The following is a 20,285-nucleotide window of genomic DNA, read 5'->3' on the forward strand; positions in this document are numbered from 1 at the left end:
GCGGTAGGGATTGAGACGTAAAGATTGAACTTTCCATATTGACCGCATTGGAGGGCAGATGGTGTGATCCGCAGTGCTGAATAACAATTCTTTGATTGGCAATAACCCTCTTTATGAGCCATGTGAACGATATGTCTTCGCCCAAGGCTTATCAATCACTCGACACACTCATAACGTACGGTGGAACAGGAGAGAAGGTTCAAGAAGGTTGAAGGTTTCGTAGCCCGGGTGAGGCACATCGCCGTATCAGACGATTGCTATTCTTGTCACGAGCGGACCGGCGGATGATTACTAAGACTGCGGTTCCGAGTATTTTGTTCAGCTCAGCCGTGGTTGAGGGCCTACAGGCCACTCTCCATATTGGATTAGTGGTCTGGTGTACCGCATCATGACCAGAATAAGCGGCGCCAAAAGAGTCTCGGAGCACCTTTACCAATGAGTGGCTGGAGAGAGTAAGGTTGAAGAATCTAGAGGCACAGCTTCACTCAGCACCATATGTCTTGATAAATCGATATCCACAGCCTTTTCCATAGTGTAGCTATACCACTCAAACGTAGTAAGACCTACTGCATTCGAGTCCAATATTTTTCATTGGCCAGAGCTCCAATGAACGGGACAGCATCAACAAGGATAGAAGAAAATTGCATCATTGCATCTCATGACTCATTACCTATTCTTACAGGGAGAAGGAAGTCAACTTCAAACGTCGGGAGTACCAGCGACAAAGTGTACCGGCCGGAAAAGGGAATGCAAGATCAGTGAATATGGTATTTGTATATCATACTTCATGAGGATATTGCCTGGTGTACGGAGTACATAGTACAGACTTACTCCGTAGTTCTCCCGGCCATCGCCCGGGGCGGGAAAAGCTCGGGCCAGCAAGATGCATCTCTTGGCGCTTTCCGTCACCAGATGTGCGCTACTGTACTAATACTGTACTACTAGTAATATTGTACTACTAGTAATACTGTACGACTCATGTCATGCTTTTGACATCAACAACAAGCCTGAGTACGTAGTATCCACTTACAGCTAAAGAGGATACCACATCTCGCTCCCTTGCGGCACACTGCGCTACGTCATCGCCTCCAGCCTTACCGAAGCAGCCTGTTCGCACTCTTCTCCAATCAACACTGCCAGCTGCCCAGCCGCTGTCACTGAGCTCGCTCAATCGGCACATCTCAAGGAAGCAGGCACTAGCATTTCCTCTTCTCCATAATGTCATCGCGGAAAAAGGTCCTTTTGAAAGTGCGTCTTCGACTTCGCTCCAATCATCAAAGCGCTCTACTGACAGTGTTCGAACGCAGGTCATTATTCTGGGCGACAGTGGCGTGGGCAAAACAAGTCTGATGAACCAATATGTACACCTGCCAACGCTCCTAGCAAATTCGCCGCTTCCAGCAACACCCTCAAAGCTATTGTAATCGCAGCTTACACGCCCTCCTGCAGGTGAACAAGAAGTTCAGCACAAGCTACAAAGCAACAATCGGCGCCGACTTTCTCACAAAAGAGGTCACGGTAGACGATCGAATAGTGACCATGCAGGTACGCTACCTTCTCTCTTAGACCCTCCTCGCCACGCGACCTCCACCAGTCCTCACCGCACAAGCTCACCTCTCTTTCGCGTCTTTGAAACAGCTCTGGGACACCGCCGGCCAAGAGCGCTTCCAGTCCCTCGGCGTAGCCTTCTACCGCGGCGCCGACTGCTGCGTCCTCGTCTACGACGTTAACACGCCCAAATCCTTCGAGACCCTTGATTCCTGGCGCGACGAATTCCTCATCCAGGCCTCCCCGCGCGACCCGGAATCCTTCCCCTTCGTGGTCCTCGGCAACAAAGTCGACGTCGGCGATGACAGGCGAGCCATCAGCACAAAGAGGGCCATGACCTACTGTCAGAGCAGGAGCGGGATCCCGTATTTTGAGGTTTCGGCCAAGGATAATACCAACGTGGAGCAGGCCTTTGAGGTGGTGGCGAGGAATGCGCTGGCTATGGAGGAGCAGGAGGAATATGGCGGTGGCTTTGAGGATCCGATCGATATCAGTCTGGATAATGAGAGGGATGGGTGTGCTTGTTGAGCGGGATGAAGAGAGGGTGGTTATCTTGAACTGCGAATGAAGGTGTACACCAAGCCGGTTTTGGGGACCAGTCCAGATGATGCTTGTTCTTGGGCGTTTCTTGCACGCATGCATACCCGCATCTGTATATTTCCACCCTTTATAGACATGCAAGCTATAATATCCACGGTCCATTTCCAATTGCAGCATCATATGAGAGCCTGGAAATAGAATTGATTTGTAAAACAGCCCATTTCTATATCGTCTCTCTCGCTGAATCCACAGAACTCCTCTCATGCTGCTCCACACTAGCATAACCATTCCTCGAGTCCCCCAACTCCCGCCCCGCAGAAACCCCCACACCACCATCGCCACCACCAGTACTCTCATGATGATGTCCCTCTTTGACCTCCTCCCGATCCACAAACACAAACGAGCACACCACGATAATCGCGCCAATCCAATAGACCACGCTCTCGGACTTGCCCTGCACGATCAACTCCCCCACCAGCGAAAGCGGAATCGTCAAGCTCAAGCCCACCGTCACCACCAGCGGACTCGTCAGCACCATCGCATACGCCCAGCATATATCGCTCAGGAGACTTGACGCGCTGTTGACCAGCATGATGGTCCAGATGCGGCGTGTGGGGGGGAGTTCGAAGGTTTCGACTTTTAAAACCGAGAGGATGGGGAATAAGGGGAGGAGGAGGATGGTGTTGATGAGGCCGACGAGGCCGAAGAAGAGCGGCATGTTCAGTGACTTGCCGTCTCGCGCTGCGGCGTTGGTGGTGCGCTTTAGCGTTATGGTGTAGATGCCGTAAATGAGGGCGGAGAAGGCGGCCATGGCGTCGCCGAAGGCCAGTTCGGCGGGGGTCTTGCTGGGGAACGATTCGCCGAGGCCGCCGTCACGTTTGGGAGTCGGGTTTTGTGGGGAGGAAGAAGGTGAGGACGGAGGCGACGACGATAGATCGACTTGAGATATTAGGATGACGCCCACGAGACTCGCGACAACGCCGATAAGTTTGCGCCAGGTGAATTTCTCGGTTCGGGTGATGGCGCCTATGAGGAGCGTCCAAACGCTAGAGGTGGAGGTGAGGATGGTGGTGGAGGCGACTGTGGTGTATTGGAGACAGGACATGGCGAAGTAGTTGGCGAGAAACCACAGAATACAGAAGTAGAATGACAGGCGCGCTGTTGACCAGGTATCAAGGTGTTTGAGATTTTCCGGAGATATCTCTCGGGAGCCTGCCGCATCGTCATCTTTCAGAAAGGCCTCCGCTTCCGCTTCCGCTTCCGCTTCTCCAGCCCGCAAGGACGGTTTGGAGAAAGGTGTGTGGGTGGTGAATCTGTGGAGAGACGACCGTAGGGTTCCTTTTCGCCAGTTCCGGTACCCGGATCGAAACAGGACAGGGATCAGTGTCAGAATGAAAACAGCGGTGTTGAGATAGGTCAAGAAAAACGGCTTCGCATAGGTCTTGTCGGCGAAGACGGTCTGAGAAGAGTCAGTATCTGTTGTGAGAGTCTGTATTTACTCGGGGTTGGCATACGCTCCCAAGAAAGTTTGAGGCTGTCCATAAGAAGACAACAACCAGCAGCAGAATCAGACCCAGCGTGTGTCGTGCAACTCCCCCAACAGACGACGTCGGCCGACTTGCTCTATCTTCACTGGAATCGGAGAGCCTTGCATGGGCATGGGGAGAGGAAGATCGTGAATCCCGCAGCTCCAAATAGTCGGAGGATTCTCGACTTAAAGGGCTCGGGCGGAATCCGGTATCGAGAGGCCTTGAGGTGGTACTCATTTTGCTTAGTGAGAATGATAGCAAGGCGTGTAAATTGACCTAGATATTGGGTCGAGTAGGAAGTATCCCCTGCTGACAGCTCGAGGTTGTGCAACACCGTGAAAACGCGTGCTCTCTACGCAGCTTGCTCGACTTTAGTATCATATCGGCAATTGAGCATGGACACATCGAGTGGAAATGGATATGAAAACTGGCCCAGGTGATGCCAATCAGTCCATTTCTGACGTGAAGCACTACGTTTCCCGTCGTCGCACCGCCTCAGAATAATGATAGACGAAGCGCATTGACACATTTAGTGGGTCATATCTCCACATGACCCGTGCGTAGAATTGTACCATGAAATTTGCTAGTTACATTCCACCGGACGGGATTGCCAAGGCGCACTGTTGAATTGGTGTCTGCTCTTGGCACAATACGGAGTATCTCCAGTATCTCCTACAAAATAATGATAAATCAGGATCCGTCGGTATTGGCGGACAAGTCCAACCGTTACCATGGGCCTCAAGCCAGCTTGAAGGCTAGACAGACTCGCGTTATATCACTGAAGAATGATCAGGACAATACTCATCATGCGATCCTTAATGATTTTGTTTCAAAACCCAGTACGAGACGCATTACTTCGCATTTCTCTAATATCCATGTATGTGATATGGTAGTGGGCGTCATTGTGGAAGCGGAATTTGCTGTTCAAGCAATTCAGCAGACTACGTTTCCCTCATGGCATCCGTCCCAACTTTTAGTCCAATAGCATTGTTTGCACATTCAATCTCCATTAATTGCCGGAAACGACTGTCGCTCATCGGGCGCATTACCAAGCACCACCACCCCAAGTATACCCATTAAACTCGCAGTGCAGCAGTGGCCTCTGCGACTTGTTTTGCGGCATCTTGCCTTCGAGCAAGAATGCTTTTAAGGGAGCCTAGCCATTTGGCCAGCGAGTCCTCACTGGGAGCACAAAACCGGTAGATCTTATCCTCCATGATGACCTGCAAACAGTAACTCTTGCTCCTGGAGATTGGGTCTATTTCGGCAGCGTTGATGATTGATGACATAGATAGAATTTTTACAGCTGAGTACTCTTGTTCGTTTTTGTAGAAGGACATGTTCTTGGGTCGGAGTACAGCCCACAGCTTCTTCCATTGCTTAACTCTGCCTTTCGTCTTCAAACAATAGAGCCAGCCCTGGCGGATGACTCTTTCCGGATCAGTGTTGACATCGAAACCACTCAACTGGCTAGCATTGCGTGCAGCATTCGGCCGCTGGGCTGAGACGGCTGTTGCGGTGTTAGCTTTGTTAAGAGGCGCAACGTGGGACCGAGGGAGTGATGCACCAGGTGCGTCAGAGAAATCTGAATAAGAAGTCATCATCTCGTTTCCGGAGTATTCATGGATAGCTGAAGTTTGTCGCTGAGTCGTAGAAGCTCTTGACCTTTGACCTTTCTGTCCTCGGACGATCCAATGAGACATCTCCGGTGAGCTAGGCATACCTCCTTCGTCGTCTCCTGACAAATCTGTTGTCTCACAAGGGTTGCGATTTTCTAGCCCATCACTCCTGGCCACTGGACTTGAGAGGACGATCTCGTCATGGACGTCGACCCGTGCTTCTTTCCTAATTCGTTCAATCCAGTCGGCCGTGTCCTTGGGCGAGGCGCCTTGGAAGTGGTAGTTCTTGGACGGTGTGAACACACCGAAAACGTTCAAGGTGTTTGCCTTCTTTACGGGAGCTACTGCAGTGACATCAGACAGCGTGATCGACGCCCTTATACCAGTCTCGTCTTCATTTTGATACATTGAAAGGAGGTTGGGTCGTAGAACGAGGTAGGTAGATTTCCATGTTGGTTTCCAGGCTCCCTTGCTTTTAACTCTGCGATTTACCCTTCCACTCTTTAATACGCGGTCAAACTCAAAGCTCCCGTTTTGATTGACAGGCGAAAAAGTGTCCAAATTGAGATGCCCGCTCTTGAAGGATTGTAGCGGAGTGCCAGTCTCCAGGATCGGTCGAGGAGCAGTGACAGGAATCGAGAGCGGATTGCGGACAGGAGTGGCTACAGAGGACTTGATTGCGAAAGACTCGGACTGGATCTGTGCCATCATGAATGGGTATAGTGGCTTCGATAAGAAAGGGCTCGCAGCCTGGTCTGCTGTTGTTGGGGTTCTCTTAGGACTCGTGTGTTTCAAGGGCGGACGTAGGTATGGCTACGATTCAGAGGACGTTTCCTGCGAGGGTTTCTAACTATGCCATTTTCAGGATCATGAGCCATAACAGAGCAGAGAGTTGAAGGTTGATTCTGGAAAATGGAGCGAGAACGAGACCGTGTGCTTGTTGTGAAACCAAAGTAACTCCATTATTGAGTCTGTTTCGTGTCAGGTCCAAGGGTCCTTCGGTGGGCTTTTAGCTTCCAACGGTATCCCTTGGCAGGTTTGCAGGAAACTTCAGTTAGGTTAGGAGTAGTGTGAAGAGCCAACACCGCGGTAACGACCTTTATGTTGTCCAAGGGGTTGTGCTTTAGCTCAAGGGCAGGTTCAGTCTCTTTCAAAGGATCAGGGAACAAAAACATGGCCTAAACTAGGCGAGATTGATCGTTTTCGGTTAATCAATCTAATTATACACAAAGAGTCTGTAGCTTTCAGACAAGATAGTAGAGTGTGATACAGGGTAAATTTCTGATTTTATTAGTAGTTATTGAGGGTGCAGCCAATCCAATCCCCAGCCTCTGGGCTGCCGGTGAGAAGGGCAATTCGTTGAAGTCCGTACTAGTTAGTAGTACTTAGTTAATTTAGTTAAACCTCTTGGCAACTTCGTCGAATTGGAACCAGGAACCTTGAACCACAAACGACCGGCTGCTATCTCTCAAATCTTACCAATGTGGCCTCCATCTTCGACCATGACGACTCGCACTCTGAGATGAACCTTTTCGCCATCTCGATGGGTCGGACATCTTGTTTTTAATACAACGGTGGTCTCTGATCATTTCTCCAGCCGAGTGCTTGGTTGTTCGAGTAGACCAGAAAAGGAGGGTCCTTCCCACACGCTCGTTATCCACCTTGCAGATTTCATCGTTCTGGACATCGTCCTCACGCTGTAACACCTACGTCCTGTTTGCATTGGTCGCTTCATCACGAGACTTAACCGATACTACGGCGTTGCTTCGCAGATCAAACTCCACGAGCGTTGCATGAACATAGCTAGGAGGTCTTAGCCATGGGCTTCGTGCAAGGACTTGTCAAGCGAATACCCTCAACACCAAACATACCATCTCTCGATGACTTCAAGAGCGAAAAGGGGCGTGGTCTGCCGCAGCTATCATTTTTTCGACGAAGAATTCGAATAAAAGGCAATTCATCGATATCGATACCCTTGGGTTTTGTTCTATTATTCCCTTGTATAGTCGTCATCTTCATTCTCTTCCTCTTTGTGAGGCATCCGTCTTCTCCAGGGCGCATTTTGATGCCCTCCGGTGCTCCGCCCTCAATCCGGTTGGCCGCCGCGCTCCCAATACTGGTTACTATTTGCTGACCTCTCCACAGGAGAATCAGCGAAAAACACGATCGAGTATTCGCAACTGGATGTTTAGACCCCGAAGACGCGGCAAAACAACCGCGCGCAAATGCTGCCTTCGTCGTGCTTGCAAGAAATAAGGAGCTGGATGGCGTTATTCAGTCTGTCAAAAGTATCGAGAGACACTTCAACAGGTGGTTCCATTACCCTTATGTCTTCCTCAACGATGGAGACTTCGAGCAGTCATTCAAAGACACAATAACCAATTACACCAGCGCACCGGCCGAATTTGGCAAGATAGATCCTAGCATGTGGGGCTACCCTGACTGGGTAGATCACGAAGTAGCAAGAGAGGGGATCCGGAAGCAGGGAGATGCAGCGATCATGTATGGTGGCATGGAGAGTTATCATCACATGTGTCGTTTCTACTCCGGGTTCTTCTATAAACACGAATTACTTCACAAGTATGAGTGGTATTGGAGGCTGGAGCCAGAGATCAAGTACTTCTGTGACATTACTTATGATCCCTTCGTTCAAATGGCGGCCTCAAATAAGACTTACGGGTTCACGATCGCGGTTAAGGAGCTCAAGGAGACCGTGCCGAATATCTTCCGTTATGCATCGGCCTACAAGCGCAAAAACAAGTTTCAGTCGAAGGGTTTATGGGAGATGTTTCTCGAACCAACACCAGACAAGCCAGAAGATGCTCCAGCAGAACCCAAGAAGACACTTCCCGATGAAATACTCCAAACTCAACCTGGTCACCCGAATATGGAAGATGTGGACCCTGAATCAATGGAGGGTGAAAAATATAACATGTGCCATTTCTGGAGTAACTTTGAGATTGCACGGCTAGATTGGTTCAGAAGCAAGGAGTACGAGGATTTCTTCCAGATGATGGACCGAAGCGGCGGCTTCTGGATGGAAAGAGTAAGCGCTGTCAGGCACATTGCTTACGATGAGGCTAACGTTTGGCAGTGGGGCGATGCACCTATTCATTCCCTAGCTGCTGGGGCACTTCTAGCTCCACGAGACATCCACTACTTCCGAGACTTCGGTTATCGACATACCACCATCCAGCATTGTCCCGCAAATGCACCTGCTCGACAACTACCGCACTTACCCTTCCTCGAGAAAACAACCGATGACGAGAAGAAGCGTCAGGAAGAAGACGACTACTGGTCAATACCGGATCCAGTCAAGGAGAATGGAGTTGGCTGTCGATGCAAATGCGATACCGATATTGTCGATGTCGAGGGCAAGCAGGGCAGCTGTCTTGCTGAATGGGTAGAAGTGGCTGGTGGATGGTCTTCGCCGTGACTGGTGTACTCTTCTGTCATCTCTCCCTTCAATTTCGTCAGCATAGGGCCCTGCAGCGCATCAGCGTCTTTGATTAAAGTTGGAGTCAGATTAGATGCATAATGGATTTCACGGATATGGGGCAAGGCGTTCTCAAAGATCTTGATCGCACATGTGAGGATGTTTGATTTGGGGACTCCGGTTGTCGATCGATGTTTTGATGAGCTGGAAATTCTTGGATGTTTTGTTATCCACTCTATTGGTGCATACGCAGCACGTGTTGGGGCTCTGGGCAAAGGCTTCGACGCTGGACGAAAGCTGGTTCTTACTCCCACTGCCTCTATCTTCGTCTGGCTATTTTGACATGCAAGCCGACAGTTGTCTGGAGGCAAAGGATACCCCTCAGAAGATCTCGAATCGCACGGAGACTGGTTGAAGTGAAGAGCAGCTAGTGGGCAGAAGCCGTTCAGGTATACATATAATCAATTGTGTCTTTAAGACATGTCATTTCAGTGTGTTCTGTAATGCTGCTGATACGATAGGGCACCAACCCCTCGAGTGCACCTATGGACGTTTGCTTTCATATGAGCACTTTCAAGGCCGACCCGTGAAGGTGGATCATGCCTGAGTGATGCCTTGGTCTGCCCATACGGTCCAATAGTCCTCTGCCACATAAAGTGGAATGAGAAGGTTTCGATAAGGGGGGCCCTGTGGGGATTCTTGTTACCAAGACCTTGTAGCATAATATCTGAGATACATGTACACAGATGTTATATTATCTATATCCTCATCTTTTTGTTGTCTTTTTAACCCAGCACCCGAACCCACTTATGCGGGGCAAGATGACTAGCGCGTGGTTATATCTTTTGACTAACTAGTCAAAACCGATGGATGACAGGCAGCCTTGAGCCCCGCGTCAACCGCCATCGCTGCCTGGTAGCACTACATGCACTTCCATGAGTATACATCATCAACTTCTGCAGCCACCAGACACGATCTCAATACTTTTCGTATCTTCATGAGTTGTTTCATCCCCAGTAGATTACAAGGCCATACTTTCTGTCTATTGTCTGGCCACTATTTGTGTTCACGGTCTTATTCAGCTTGCCCCTCTATTTACCAGGCTGTCATGAGCCTAATCTGACCGTTGCGCTTGAAATTGAATCAGGCTCCTGCTTCTAGGCAGTGATCGAGCCAGAGGTGAGCTTGCGCACCTTCCTACACACGGGCACAGACATTCCATCAAACCTTTCTTTTCACCCACTTCTCCGTGCATGCAATCCCCGTTATTCCACAATTGCCTCGTCACCACGAAGACGTCTAGTACCTCCTGACGATGACTAACGGACGTCCGCCTCAGCTCGACTCCTCTGAATTGGTAAAGCACTTGCCTGTTGAACTCACCTATCCTCAAATTCCTGTCGCTGCCTCCTACCTCGACCTCCTCTCCCACTCTTCTTCGATGAATATGGCCAATGGATCACAGCCTGACCAACAGGATACGGCTTTGAGCGAGAGCTGGGCCACTCTGAGTGATGCAGACTACTCCTACGACGACGACCTCCATTCGGAGACTACTGATGCTGCCTCACTTGTGTCCAATATTGGGCCGGACGATGTTAACAGCATTGATGATCACCCAAGCGATGCTGGCTCCCAAGACGCACACAGCGACAAGGGTCTGTCTGAAGGGCTTCCTCCACAGATGTCTCTAGCCGAAAGCACAAAGACTGTTGGCGCTGAGGATGTAGCAGCTTTGAAAGGCTCGCATCTTGAGTCCTCTATCGTTCTGGAACAGCCTGAAAGCCAGCTGGAAGAAGATTTTGCCGAAGGAACACAGACCATACATTCGTTGACTGAAGAAGAGGCTGCAGACAGTAGAGAACATGGCTGGGATGCAGATGAGCATGGCGAAGTCATGGGCAGCGTTTGCATGATGATGTCGAAGAACGATCTGCGCCTTGATAGGCCGTTCCGATTGTTATATTGTGGCGATACAACGGCTAGAGCTGAGATCTTGGCCAAGATAGGAGATGCCTTGCTGGCAGGGCCAGGACCACAGCAAGATCTGCATCCACTTGAGTCGTCTCGATACAATGTCATTCTGTCCTCCGGTGCATCAGAAACGTCATCGAACCACTCAGATCTGGTCCGGATAAGAACGCAGATCATCGTCGACGACTGCACCACTGCTGCCTCGATCAAACACGAGGATGCCTCTGATCAAATATTCCTGAGCTTCAAGAATGGATCACTGTATTCGTCTCGGTGGGATGGCATTAAATACGAGGTCTCTTCGGCTTCCGAATGGTCGAAGCCGGATCTTGCAGTCTTCTTCATCACTCATAAGGATGATCCGATATCGAAGCAGAGATATCAGCTAGCACATGCATTTGTGACCCGACACGGGGTTCCGTCCATCATTATATCCGGAAGTACGCATTGGGCATGGCGCTTTGATGACTTGCCAATAGACTCTTGCACACCTCATCTGCGTATCGAAGCACACAAGAGGCACACTTCAGGAGCTTCTTTGACGTTGCGCCGGCTACCTATCGATTTGGAGATATTTAAGTGCTTAGAATCGGACCAGTTAAACAAGAACTTCGCCTACCTCTGCAGAAACCCGGGCAACAAACTCAGTGTCAACACATCTAGCGATGTGTCAGCATCGAGCCACAGCAGTCGTGGGAAGAGTCCTATATACAGGAGAGAGGCTCAATGTCAAAGTTTGTCAAAGCAATCCACTTTGTACTCCTGGTATGCCAAAACTCCGGTTTTTCGAATCACCCTACTGGCTGCGGGCGGGCTGATGTGGCTTGTCATGTCAGCCATGGCATGCAAACTTGCATTGGCACTATTTATGTATCTCATCTCCCGTGCTAAAATTACCTCCGAACTGTCCCCTGCCACAACTTGGTCTCTTGAACCTTCACTAGCACCTACCATTCCAGAAAGAGTACCTCCTGTCCTTCCGACTGCCGGAGCAGCGGTAGTAACAAGCAAGAAAGCAATCTCAAAGAGTATTGCAACGGTGGAGACACCATCAGTTCTGGAGGAGTTGTTCACTAGCAAATCCCTTCAGGCTACAAACATATCCGATAATTTCCAGATCCACAGCATTGGCGACTGCCATATAGTCGTCAAGACACCTCGTGGTTTCAAGGTCAGGAACAAGTCCGTGCCTTTTGATCTCGTGGTTGCAAGAGGGTCTGAACTCCTTAATACGTCCATCTCGAAACTCTTCGATGGTGTGTACACAATACGCGTCGACAGAGAGGACGCTTATGGCCTGGTAAATGTCACTATCAGACAACACAAATCGTCTACCTTTGAGGAACATCAAGTTGATTTTGGTGCCCAGTGGTTGAAGGTGGCAGGGTGGAAGAAGGCTGCGCAGATAGCCTCTGAACAGATCCGATCTGATCTTGACGCTGCTCGAATTGCATTGTTGATGGCATATGACCATCTATCGGAGGACATGCACTTCAAGTCGAAGAATATTACGAAGAAAGCAAGTAAGCAGGCGAAGAAATTCTCTCAGCAAAGTCAGATTTTCTTCAACACGACGGCAAAACTTCTCGGAGCGAAATCAAATAAGCTTCGGTATGCTACCAACCATGAGCGGCAAGAAGCTTATAGGGCCTTGAGCGAACGAGTAGATCTGGCCTTTCAAGCGCTTCTGGTTCATGCCCACACTACAAATGAGCAAAGTCGTGCAATAATTGAGAGAATCCTGGTCTCCGCAGGTCAAGCCGTAGAGCGGATTCATCAATCTACTCCTCAGATTGAGCTAGAGGACGTGCAAATGCGAATGCAGGAGTATATGAGGTCTGAAAAGCTGGCCAAGGCGCAAGAGCGTGCCAAGCAGATGGTGAAGGATTCGGCTACCAGTTGGAGGCAACGAAGAGCATATAGGAAAGCCAGCAGGGGGCCCTGCGGCAAGAGAGGCAGAGGCTGGAACAGGTGAGAGGGCCGGCATAGTCTGTTAAGGCGTTTGGCAGTGCCAGTCTGGGATGAATACGGATCTGGGCATCAACAACGGGCGAGGACAGTCCCGACCTAGGAATTCTATGAGACTGGAATAAATGAACAGCGAACAGTCTAGTTTGCTGACATGTGTGCACGAATTCATGGGCAAATTATCGATAAATAACGCGACCAGATAACATCACAACTATTCTAGGTAGATGACGTAACCCGTATTGTCGTACTCTGTAATATTCACTCTGTAATGACCATGTATCGTGTGTAACGCTATTAAAATTATTGTCACGAGCCAAAATATTCTAGGCTTCTGGTGCTGCCCCACAATCTGATAGAGTTGTCACGAACATTTCCCTACAATCACGGCTAGAACATCTGCTTAGTACCCATCTACGCTATCAGCTACTAACATACCGTAAGACGTACTTTTCAACGATCATGACCGACTCTACCACGACAAAGCCTCCTACGGAGCCCTCCGAGCCCAAGCCTACAGAGAGCGAGACAGAGCCGACGAGGAATTCTGATGGCCCGGAAGCAGACTCTGAGAATAAGGAACCTTCCACAACAGACACCAAGTCGACCGTCGTCGGCATGGCAAGTAGCGCGGCAAGCACTGCCTCCGCCGCAGCTTCAGGAGTGAAAGACTCGATGTTCTCGATGTTTGGTGGTGGTGTAAAAAAGGAGAAGAAGGTCGAAGAAGAGGACGAAGAAGCTAAAAATGAGCCTAGTGGAAGCTCCAAGGCGCAAAAGAAAGACGCTGATGCTGAAGAGGTATGAAGCTGGATTCCAGCCTCCATCGGGCTTCGGTCGCTTAGGTGTCCATGCCCAGCACCTGCTTACTGCTTACGTATAGGAAGTCGAGCAAGCCGAAGATGTCCACTTCGAACCTGTTGTGCACCTCACTGAGAAAGTCGAGACTAAAACCCACGAAGAGGCAGAAGACCAAACTTTCAAGATGCGAGCGAAACTGTTCAAATTCGACCGAGATACAAGAGAATGGAAAGAACGAGGCACAGGGGATGTGCGACTACTGAAACATAAGGAGAACCAGAAGACTAGGCTGGTCATGCGAAGAGACAAGACGCTCAAGGTCTGCGCCAATCATTACGGTATGGAAAACGACGTTGCTTCTAGGCATATTTGACTTTTAATGCTGATTGGTGGATAGTGACTCCGGATATGAAGTTGTCGCCAAACGTTGGGAGTGATCGAAGCTGGGTCTGGAATGTCAGTGCGGATGTCAGCGAAGGCGAACCTGAGGCCCAGACGCTCGCTATTCGGTTTGCCAACAGTGAGAGTAAGTGTTCATGTCTAAAGCTCGCCCTAGGCCACCAAACTGATGCTCGTATTAGATGCAAATTTGTTCAAGGAGGGATTCATTAAGGCACAGCAGGACAACGAGAAGCTATTCACCAAGGAGTAGCCACTCTATCACCAATCTTAATCGAGGTCTTAGCACTAGTTGACGAGCTAGATGGATTGTATGGGTTGCACATCACGGTGGGGGTAGATTCGGGAGCATACAGCATCTTGTGAGCATTGGGCAGAGGTCAGAATGGTAGAGAAGGAGGTGATGATACTGAGCGGCACGGTCAACAAGCACGTGCTCTGTTCTTTTCGCAGATGGTTTCAGTCTCGACGTGCGGCCAATATGATCAAAGAAGCACTTCGAGAGATTGGCTCAAGGTTACCAGAAGTATACTCCGTAGATGATAGCAGAATCCTTTGTGTTCAGATCCCTGTGGGCAAAAAGATCCGTTCCTGAGGCTTTTCCTTTTTGGCAAGATGCTCGTCTCCACATCTCCGCCCCGCAGTCACTCTCCAGTACTAACTTTCAATTTCGATTGTGATTCTGGCAATTGGACGCCTGTTCATCTGACTAGCTTTATTCCTAACCGCACCTCGTCACTGCTCCTCCAGCTATCGCGCCAGTCTGCCACAACTCGGTGCCAAATAGCAAAGCCTTTCAGCTGTGCGACCGACGTCCCGAACCATTCACGTCTTCCCCAGTCGAGCCCCCATCATGCCGGATGTCTGTCTTGCGTACCTATATAGCATTTTGAAGAAGTGCTGACAGGTTTGGCAGGCCAAACGTACTTTCAAGATCATCACAGAGCAAAGAATCCTGTTCGTACCTGTACCTGTTTCTTACTAGATCATCGGCTCGTGGCCATCGCGTTTCCCCCGTCCCGACCACCCACTGCCTCTTGCTAGTTGCTCCCAGTCAGTACTAATGATAGCCTCTACAGCGAGCATGCAGAGTCACCTCAACCCGGGTTCCCTTTGCGTCATTGGAGCATACAAATAGTCGTCATTCATCAAGAGACGAAGCAAGATGTGTCTGCAGAATGTCTACAGAAAGTGACATACAAGCTGCATCCCAGCTTTGGCCAAAGAGAAAGACAGAGTGCGTTGTCGCTTCCCGTCTTAACTCTCCGCTAGTCTACATGTGTACTTTTTTGAGGATAGCTACTAATTGGCTCATTTTCATTAGTGAAAAAGTCGCCACCATTCAGGATCGAAGAAGATGGGTGGGGAGAATTCGAGATTGAGATGTATCTGACCGATCTCGCTGGCAAAGAACACCAATTCAAACACGATCTCAACTTTGCAAGCGAGCGATACGAAACCAAGCAGGTCATCACCTTCAAGAACCCCAAAGGTGACCTTGCCATTGCTCTTCGAGCTTCTGGGCCTGTTCCCGGCGACGCTGGTGGAGATCTGGTTAATGGGAAGAAAGGTGGGCGGATCAGCGGCGTTGGAGGGGGAGATGGCGAGGCGGGTAAGAAAAGGAGAAAGACTGACATGCGGGGGATCGATATGGACTCGCTGGCGGAGAAACTGCAGAAGTTGGGAGAAGACGATCTGCTGCAGGTCGTGCAAATGGTGCATGATAACAAATCGGAGGACAGCTGGATGAGGAATGATGTTGAACGTAGGTCTATCCCAGATCAATCTGCTGTCACTCGCTAACTACGGTGTGATTTATCCAGAGGGTGAATTCCACGTTGATCTCTATACTTTACCAGAAAGTCTGATCAAGATGCTGTGGGAATTTACCAATGAAAAGGTGGGAGTTTCATAGGCTCTGGACAACGAAAGACTGTGCCGACATCTGCAAGACTGCATGGCAAACAATCGGACATCTCAGAAGGTTATGGTCACTCGCACAATGAAGCATTGCATAGCGACGGGTCTGGCGTTCCGTTCTGCAAAAACGCTTGGTTGAGGATGCTTGTCTACCGTGATACAGGCTCAGACCTGCATTTGTGAGGCAGGGGCCATTGGCACTCTGTTATCGGCCTGTTTGGGGAGGAGAGGCACACAATATGGCCCGCTGGCAAGGAAGATGCAGCCTGCACTCGCAACAAGTAGTATTGACCCTTGAGCATACGGAGGATTGGAAAGTTGGTGGCATTGGGCGAAATACTAATAGGCCATCCAATCACATGTTGCTCTGAAAAAACCTCGGTCTCACTATGCTCACCGTCTCAGCGGTTGACGCAGTCCCGGGACCTTTCGGTTCCATGGAATTTTCCATTCACTCTGCATGCCTGCGCTGATCGTGGTGTGCTAGCCGGTACGGAGTAATGACATCGGATGCCGCACATACTAAGGTACGTAGTGATATCAATGATGCACCATTGATAAGGGAGACCGGTTCTCAGCACGATCTCATGGTCAACAGGAGTTTGCTCTCCGGTGATCGAGGCTTCTGCACCAGGTACGCATCTTTGCCGAGTTCCATGATTTGGATTGATGAAACCTTGGAAAGATCAATTTCTGTAGGACTGGAAGAGGACAATGCTAGTCCGTTACTAGATATTCGAAGTGATCTACAGAGTACATGTGAGAGTGTACATGTGAAAGTACAAGCCAACCTCCTGTATATCAGAACTCGGGAGAATAATTTCCCCGTTCCTTGTTGTGTGATCTTTTGAGAACCATGGAATTTGAATTGGAACCCAGTTTGGAGCCTCAAGCATCAAGCATCAAGCCTCAAGCCTCAAACACTAGTTCTCAGTGACCTTTTCAATCCAGATCAGCGGTTTAGTGGACGATCGTTGACTACGGAACATTGCCGACAAGGGCTGTTGGAGCCGTCGATTGATCTGCCTCGGGGATCGTGGCCTTCCAAAAATTCTCCTTCGTGCATTGATATTGCTATCGGTGGTGTAACGCTTCGAGGGCCGGCGACTGTGGTCTTTTTAGGGGCCAGAGTAACAGTAAGAGTGGAAATATTGTTGAGCATTCGCTGAGCCTGTTTCTTCTTCGTCGTACACATGCGCATACACATACACATACACCTACGTACCGACGGCACATGAGACGGAATAGGATCAGTCAAACAACGGCCCCTTGAAGTATCCTGGTTGATAGCCTTCCCAATAACGGCTGAATTGCTAGTGGCAGATCCGCAACGAGCAGAACTTTCTTCCTCGTGTCTTCTAAGAAAAGTAGTGCGTTTGAGAATATTTAGCAACACTCCGATCTTCCTATCATCATCAGCCTATTTCCAAGGCCAACAATAAACACGGCACAATCTTATGGCCTGACCAACCCCTTCTCATCTTTCGAGTCCTCTGTCGAGTCACATCATTGGACACCACCGTACTTTGGTCAGCTGCATCGCTCTTGTCGCTCACACCGCCTCTTAACACACGCCATTGTTTCAATAGCTGTTCGCATAAAGGGGATCCTCCGGAGTTGTTCAACAGGCCGCTCACGTGCACTGCCATTTTGCCATTTTTGGTGGTGAGTTTAGAGCAAGCTTGCCAATAGTTAGCTGCGTTCAAGTTGTCCACCTTGCTCCGGAACTATCTTGGCCCTACAGGACCATTGCCGCAGGGGCTATTACTACGGAGTATCACAAGCTTCTGTCACTTATATTGTGCTACCCTCTTCTTTCATCATGACCGACTCCCTAGCACAGGAAGAAGCAGACAGATTCTTTTCCAACAAAGATAGAATTACCACTCATCCAGAGGACGCGTCTGATTCGGATAATCATTCAGAAATCAACGAGAAGGACATTACAACTGACCCATACCACTCGGACCCTGGTGACGACGAGGATACATTACACAGCATGGCAGCTACCGCTACCGCGACCGCCACCTATCATGTCCCTCACACCTTCTTCGACGCCAACACTGGTCCCAAAGGCGTCATAGCTGACGCACGTTCATTCAATCGAGCAAAGAAGACTTCTCTACGTAATACGTTTCTAAACATCACAAGTGGTCACTATTTCCAACAGAGCTCCAAATCTCGACAGACGACTCCACCGACGGGGAGTGCCTCGACAGAGAAGTCGGGAAGTGGGCATGAGGATGAGGATGACGAATTCATGGAGCAATGGAGACAGAGCAGGCTGAGAGAGCTCGCTGCAGGTGGCTCGCAGAAGCACCAAAGACGCCAAAGTCCAAGCAAGCGAAAATGGGGTTTCTTCAAAGAAGTCGATGCCAGTGGGTATCTAGATGCTGTAGAAAAGACAGCTTCAGATACTGTGGTTGTGGTCTGCATATACGACCCTGAAGTATGTCTTGGATTGCTTCGTCAACTTGGACTACGGTGCTGACAACAGAGGCAGTCAGACGAGAGTGCTGCCGTGGAGGAATCGTTACATATCCTCGCACAAAAACATGCAACGACCAGATTCGTCAAGCTGCACCACGAGATTGCCGAGATGGAGCATGTTGGCGCCCCAGCCATTATTGCCTACCAGAATGGGGATGTCATCGCTATGCTGGCAGACTGTTCGGCTGTTGGCTTGGAAACGAATCTGCGACGGTCAGTTGTGCTCTGCGGGTCTGTGATACCATACTAATATGATCTAGGAATGGCATGCTGGTCGATACTACTTATTAATTTCGATCCAAGCAACTTAATGTCACCTCGCCCATGCTGTATCACTCCTCCTGTTTAACGTTGGACTTCTCGAATTAGCCACCAGCCTGCATCATTTTGTCAACACAAAATATCATTGTACCAATATCACCCATGTACCGCAGCGCGCATTATCGTCGCCGAAATTGATACCCCCTTGTCAAGAATACGAATGTACGAACAGAATTTGAGATGGTGGATGCAACTCTGCTAGACTGTACGATAACCCTGTTGTTGAGTTTTGCTTTTCTGCATTTTGGAGCGTCATTGGAAACTCGTGTACAATATAAGCAAGCACCTTACCTCATGACTTGCATGATCATTCCCTTGGTGAATGTGTAATAGATAGACGCACTTTGGGCTTCCCGCCTTCTCTCCGTCTTCACCTATTGATCGCATTGACTGTCTTCTGCGTCGTCCTATTTCCGTCACTCGAAGTCCAGCTTTCGCGTCCCTACTTCCCATTGTTGTTGGCCTTGCCTTTTGTACAAAACTCACTTCGATCCAATTCCTCTCCACACCAGCTTCCACTCCCTTCCTCTCCCATCCCCTTCTCCCACAGTCTCGTTACCCCATTGCCGGCCCACTCGTCACTGTCTCCACCCCATCACGTGAGAATCAATCGGCGTCGCCTCGCTCACCTCGACGCACAGACCCCTTCTTCTACTCTTCAGCACCTCCCCAATGCACAGGGGTTACCCGGCGGCGGCCCATCCCACATTGCCTAAATATATACCAATGGTTGAGAGGTGGTTAGGTCCCGGCAAAGGACGTCTCCCCACGAATGCTTAAACTCCCTTTCCGGCTCTCCTTCCTTCCTCCTCCTCACTAGCTAGGCCGGCTCCTCATCTCCTGCATCTTCACGAGCTAATGCATTTCACATACCAAACGCTTCTACCCATGAGCAATGGGATAACAGGGAGAGAGGGAGAGAAAGAGAAAGGGAGAGAGACGGGGGTCAAGACCATACAAACATTCAAATCGCAACAAGCCTCGAGGAGAATGAGATCAGGAGGCGCGCGCTGCACGCACGCACGCATGCGCACACACCAAAAACTCTCTCCTCTCTTTACCACGAAATCATCCTCACGTCCAGCAGAACTTGACTTTAGAAAGAAAGAAAAAATCATTGAATAATTGTTTCGGGGGAGGGAAGGGCTCTCCTCTCCTCTCCTCTTCTCTTTTCTCTTCTCTTCTACAACCATGCAGATACCGTAGAGAGACGTTCCTTCCGACATTGAGAAATGTACTTGACACGTTAATCGCCAACGCCATTGCCCCGTACGTGAAGTGCAGGAGACAAGGTAGGCGGGTGATAAGTAGGAGGATGCGGTAAACTGTCTGCGTGCTGAAAAAGAATACTCCCTCATTGATTCCTTTTGGGGGGGGGGGGAAGAAAATGAATTTGGGCATTCAATCCCAGATGAAATACATATACATAGATGTGTGTCTGATTTCTGTTATCTCATCCTCTAACGGCACTACGCTCGATCAGTTGTGCTTTGGTTCATCCAGTACTCACCCCAGTCACCACGCTGACTGTCCTAATGCCTCTGCTCCATGCCATTGGTTACAGCACCCTCTCGGGCTCACCACCGACCAATTAGCTTTCTCTCTCTCTCTCTCTCTCTCTCTCTCTCTCTCTCTCTCTCTCTCTCTCTCTCTCTCTCTCTCTCTCTCTCTCTCTCTCTCTCTCTCTCTCTCTCTCTCTCTCTCTCTCTCTCGCGCACGCGCGCTCACCCACCATTCCCCCTA

At 49.7% G+C, this 20,285-nt stretch overlaps 8 protein-coding genes across 8 annotated transcripts; 6 read left to right on the forward strand and 2 right to left on the reverse strand.

Moving 5' to 3' along the window:
- Positions 1-1,218: 1,218 nt before the first annotated feature.
- Positions 1,219-2,076, forward strand: EPUS_06143 (Ras-related protein Rab7; the record flags this gene model as incomplete). Its single annotated transcript, XM_007787991.1, has 4 exons — positions 1,219-1,248; positions 1,308-1,361; positions 1,450-1,518; positions 1,567-2,076. The coding sequence occupies 4 exons, from the start codon at positions 1,219-1,221 to the stop codon at positions 2,074-2,076; spliced, it is 663 nt and encodes a 220-aa protein (XP_007786181.1).
- Positions 2,077-2,311: 235 nt separating this feature from the next.
- EPUS_06144 (uncharacterized protein) lies at positions 2,312-3,854 on the reverse strand (the record flags this gene model as incomplete). The annotated part of the gene is made up of 2 exons (XM_007787992.1): positions 2,312-3,547; positions 3,603-3,854. 2 exons carry the CDS (start codon positions 3,852-3,854, stop codon positions 2,312-2,314), a joined length of 1,488 nt encoding a protein of 495 aa, XP_007786182.1.
- Positions 3,855-4,693: 839 nt separating this feature from the next.
- On the reverse strand, positions 4,694-5,944 carry EPUS_06145 (uncharacterized protein; the record flags this gene model as incomplete). The annotated part of the gene is made up of 1 exon (XM_007787993.1): positions 4,694-5,944. One exon carries the CDS (start codon positions 5,942-5,944, stop codon positions 4,694-4,696), a length of 1,251 nt encoding a protein of 416 aa, XP_007786183.1.
- A 1,357-nt stretch (positions 5,945-7,301) lies between these two features.
- On the forward strand, positions 7,302-8,672 carry EPUS_06146 (uncharacterized protein; the record flags this gene model as incomplete). The annotated part of the gene is made up of 3 exons (XM_007787994.1): positions 7,302-7,330; positions 7,382-8,282; positions 8,331-8,672. 3 exons carry the CDS (start codon positions 7,302-7,304, stop codon positions 8,670-8,672), a joined length of 1,272 nt encoding a protein of 423 aa, XP_007786184.1.
- A 1,315-nt stretch (positions 8,673-9,987) lies between these two features.
- Positions 9,988-12,621, forward strand: EPUS_06147 (uncharacterized protein; the record flags this gene model as incomplete). Its single annotated transcript, XM_007787995.1, has 1 exon — positions 9,988-12,621. One exon carries the CDS (start codon positions 9,988-9,990, stop codon positions 12,619-12,621), a length of 2,634 nt encoding a protein of 877 aa, XP_007786185.1.
- A 455-nt stretch (positions 12,622-13,076) lies between these two features.
- On the forward strand, positions 13,077-14,064 carry EPUS_06148 (Ran-specific GTPase-activating protein 1; the record flags this gene model as incomplete). Its single annotated transcript, XM_007787996.1, has 4 exons — positions 13,077-13,412; positions 13,495-13,750; positions 13,810-13,938; positions 13,994-14,064. The coding sequence occupies 4 exons, from the start codon at positions 13,077-13,079 to the stop codon at positions 14,062-14,064; spliced, it is 792 nt and encodes a 263-aa protein (XP_007786186.1).
- A 600-nt stretch (positions 14,065-14,664) lies between these two features.
- EPUS_06149 (uncharacterized protein) lies at positions 14,665-15,726 on the forward strand (the record flags this gene model as incomplete). The annotated part of the gene is made up of 5 exons (XM_007787997.1): positions 14,665-14,673; positions 14,728-14,768; positions 14,891-15,048; positions 15,136-15,576; positions 15,635-15,726. The coding sequence occupies 5 exons, from the start codon at positions 14,665-14,667 to the stop codon at positions 15,724-15,726; spliced, it is 741 nt and encodes a 246-aa protein (XP_007786187.1).
- Positions 15,727-17,553: 1,827 nt separating this feature from the next.
- Positions 17,554-18,512, forward strand: EPUS_06150 (uncharacterized protein; the record flags this gene model as incomplete). The annotated part of the gene is made up of 3 exons (XM_007787998.1): positions 17,554-18,180; positions 18,235-18,434; positions 18,482-18,512. 3 exons carry the CDS (start codon positions 17,554-17,556, stop codon positions 18,510-18,512), a joined length of 858 nt encoding a protein of 285 aa, XP_007786188.1.
- Positions 18,513-20,285: the final 1,773 nt, after the last annotated feature.

The sequence above is a fragment of the Endocarpon pusillum genome (genome assembly GCF_000464535.1).
Source record: "Endocarpon pusillum Z07020 unplaced genomic scaffold C708003, whole genome shotgun sequence".
In the NCBI taxonomy this organism is placed as follows: domain Eukaryota; kingdom Fungi; phylum Ascomycota; class Eurotiomycetes; order Verrucariales; family Verrucariaceae; genus Endocarpon; species Endocarpon pusillum.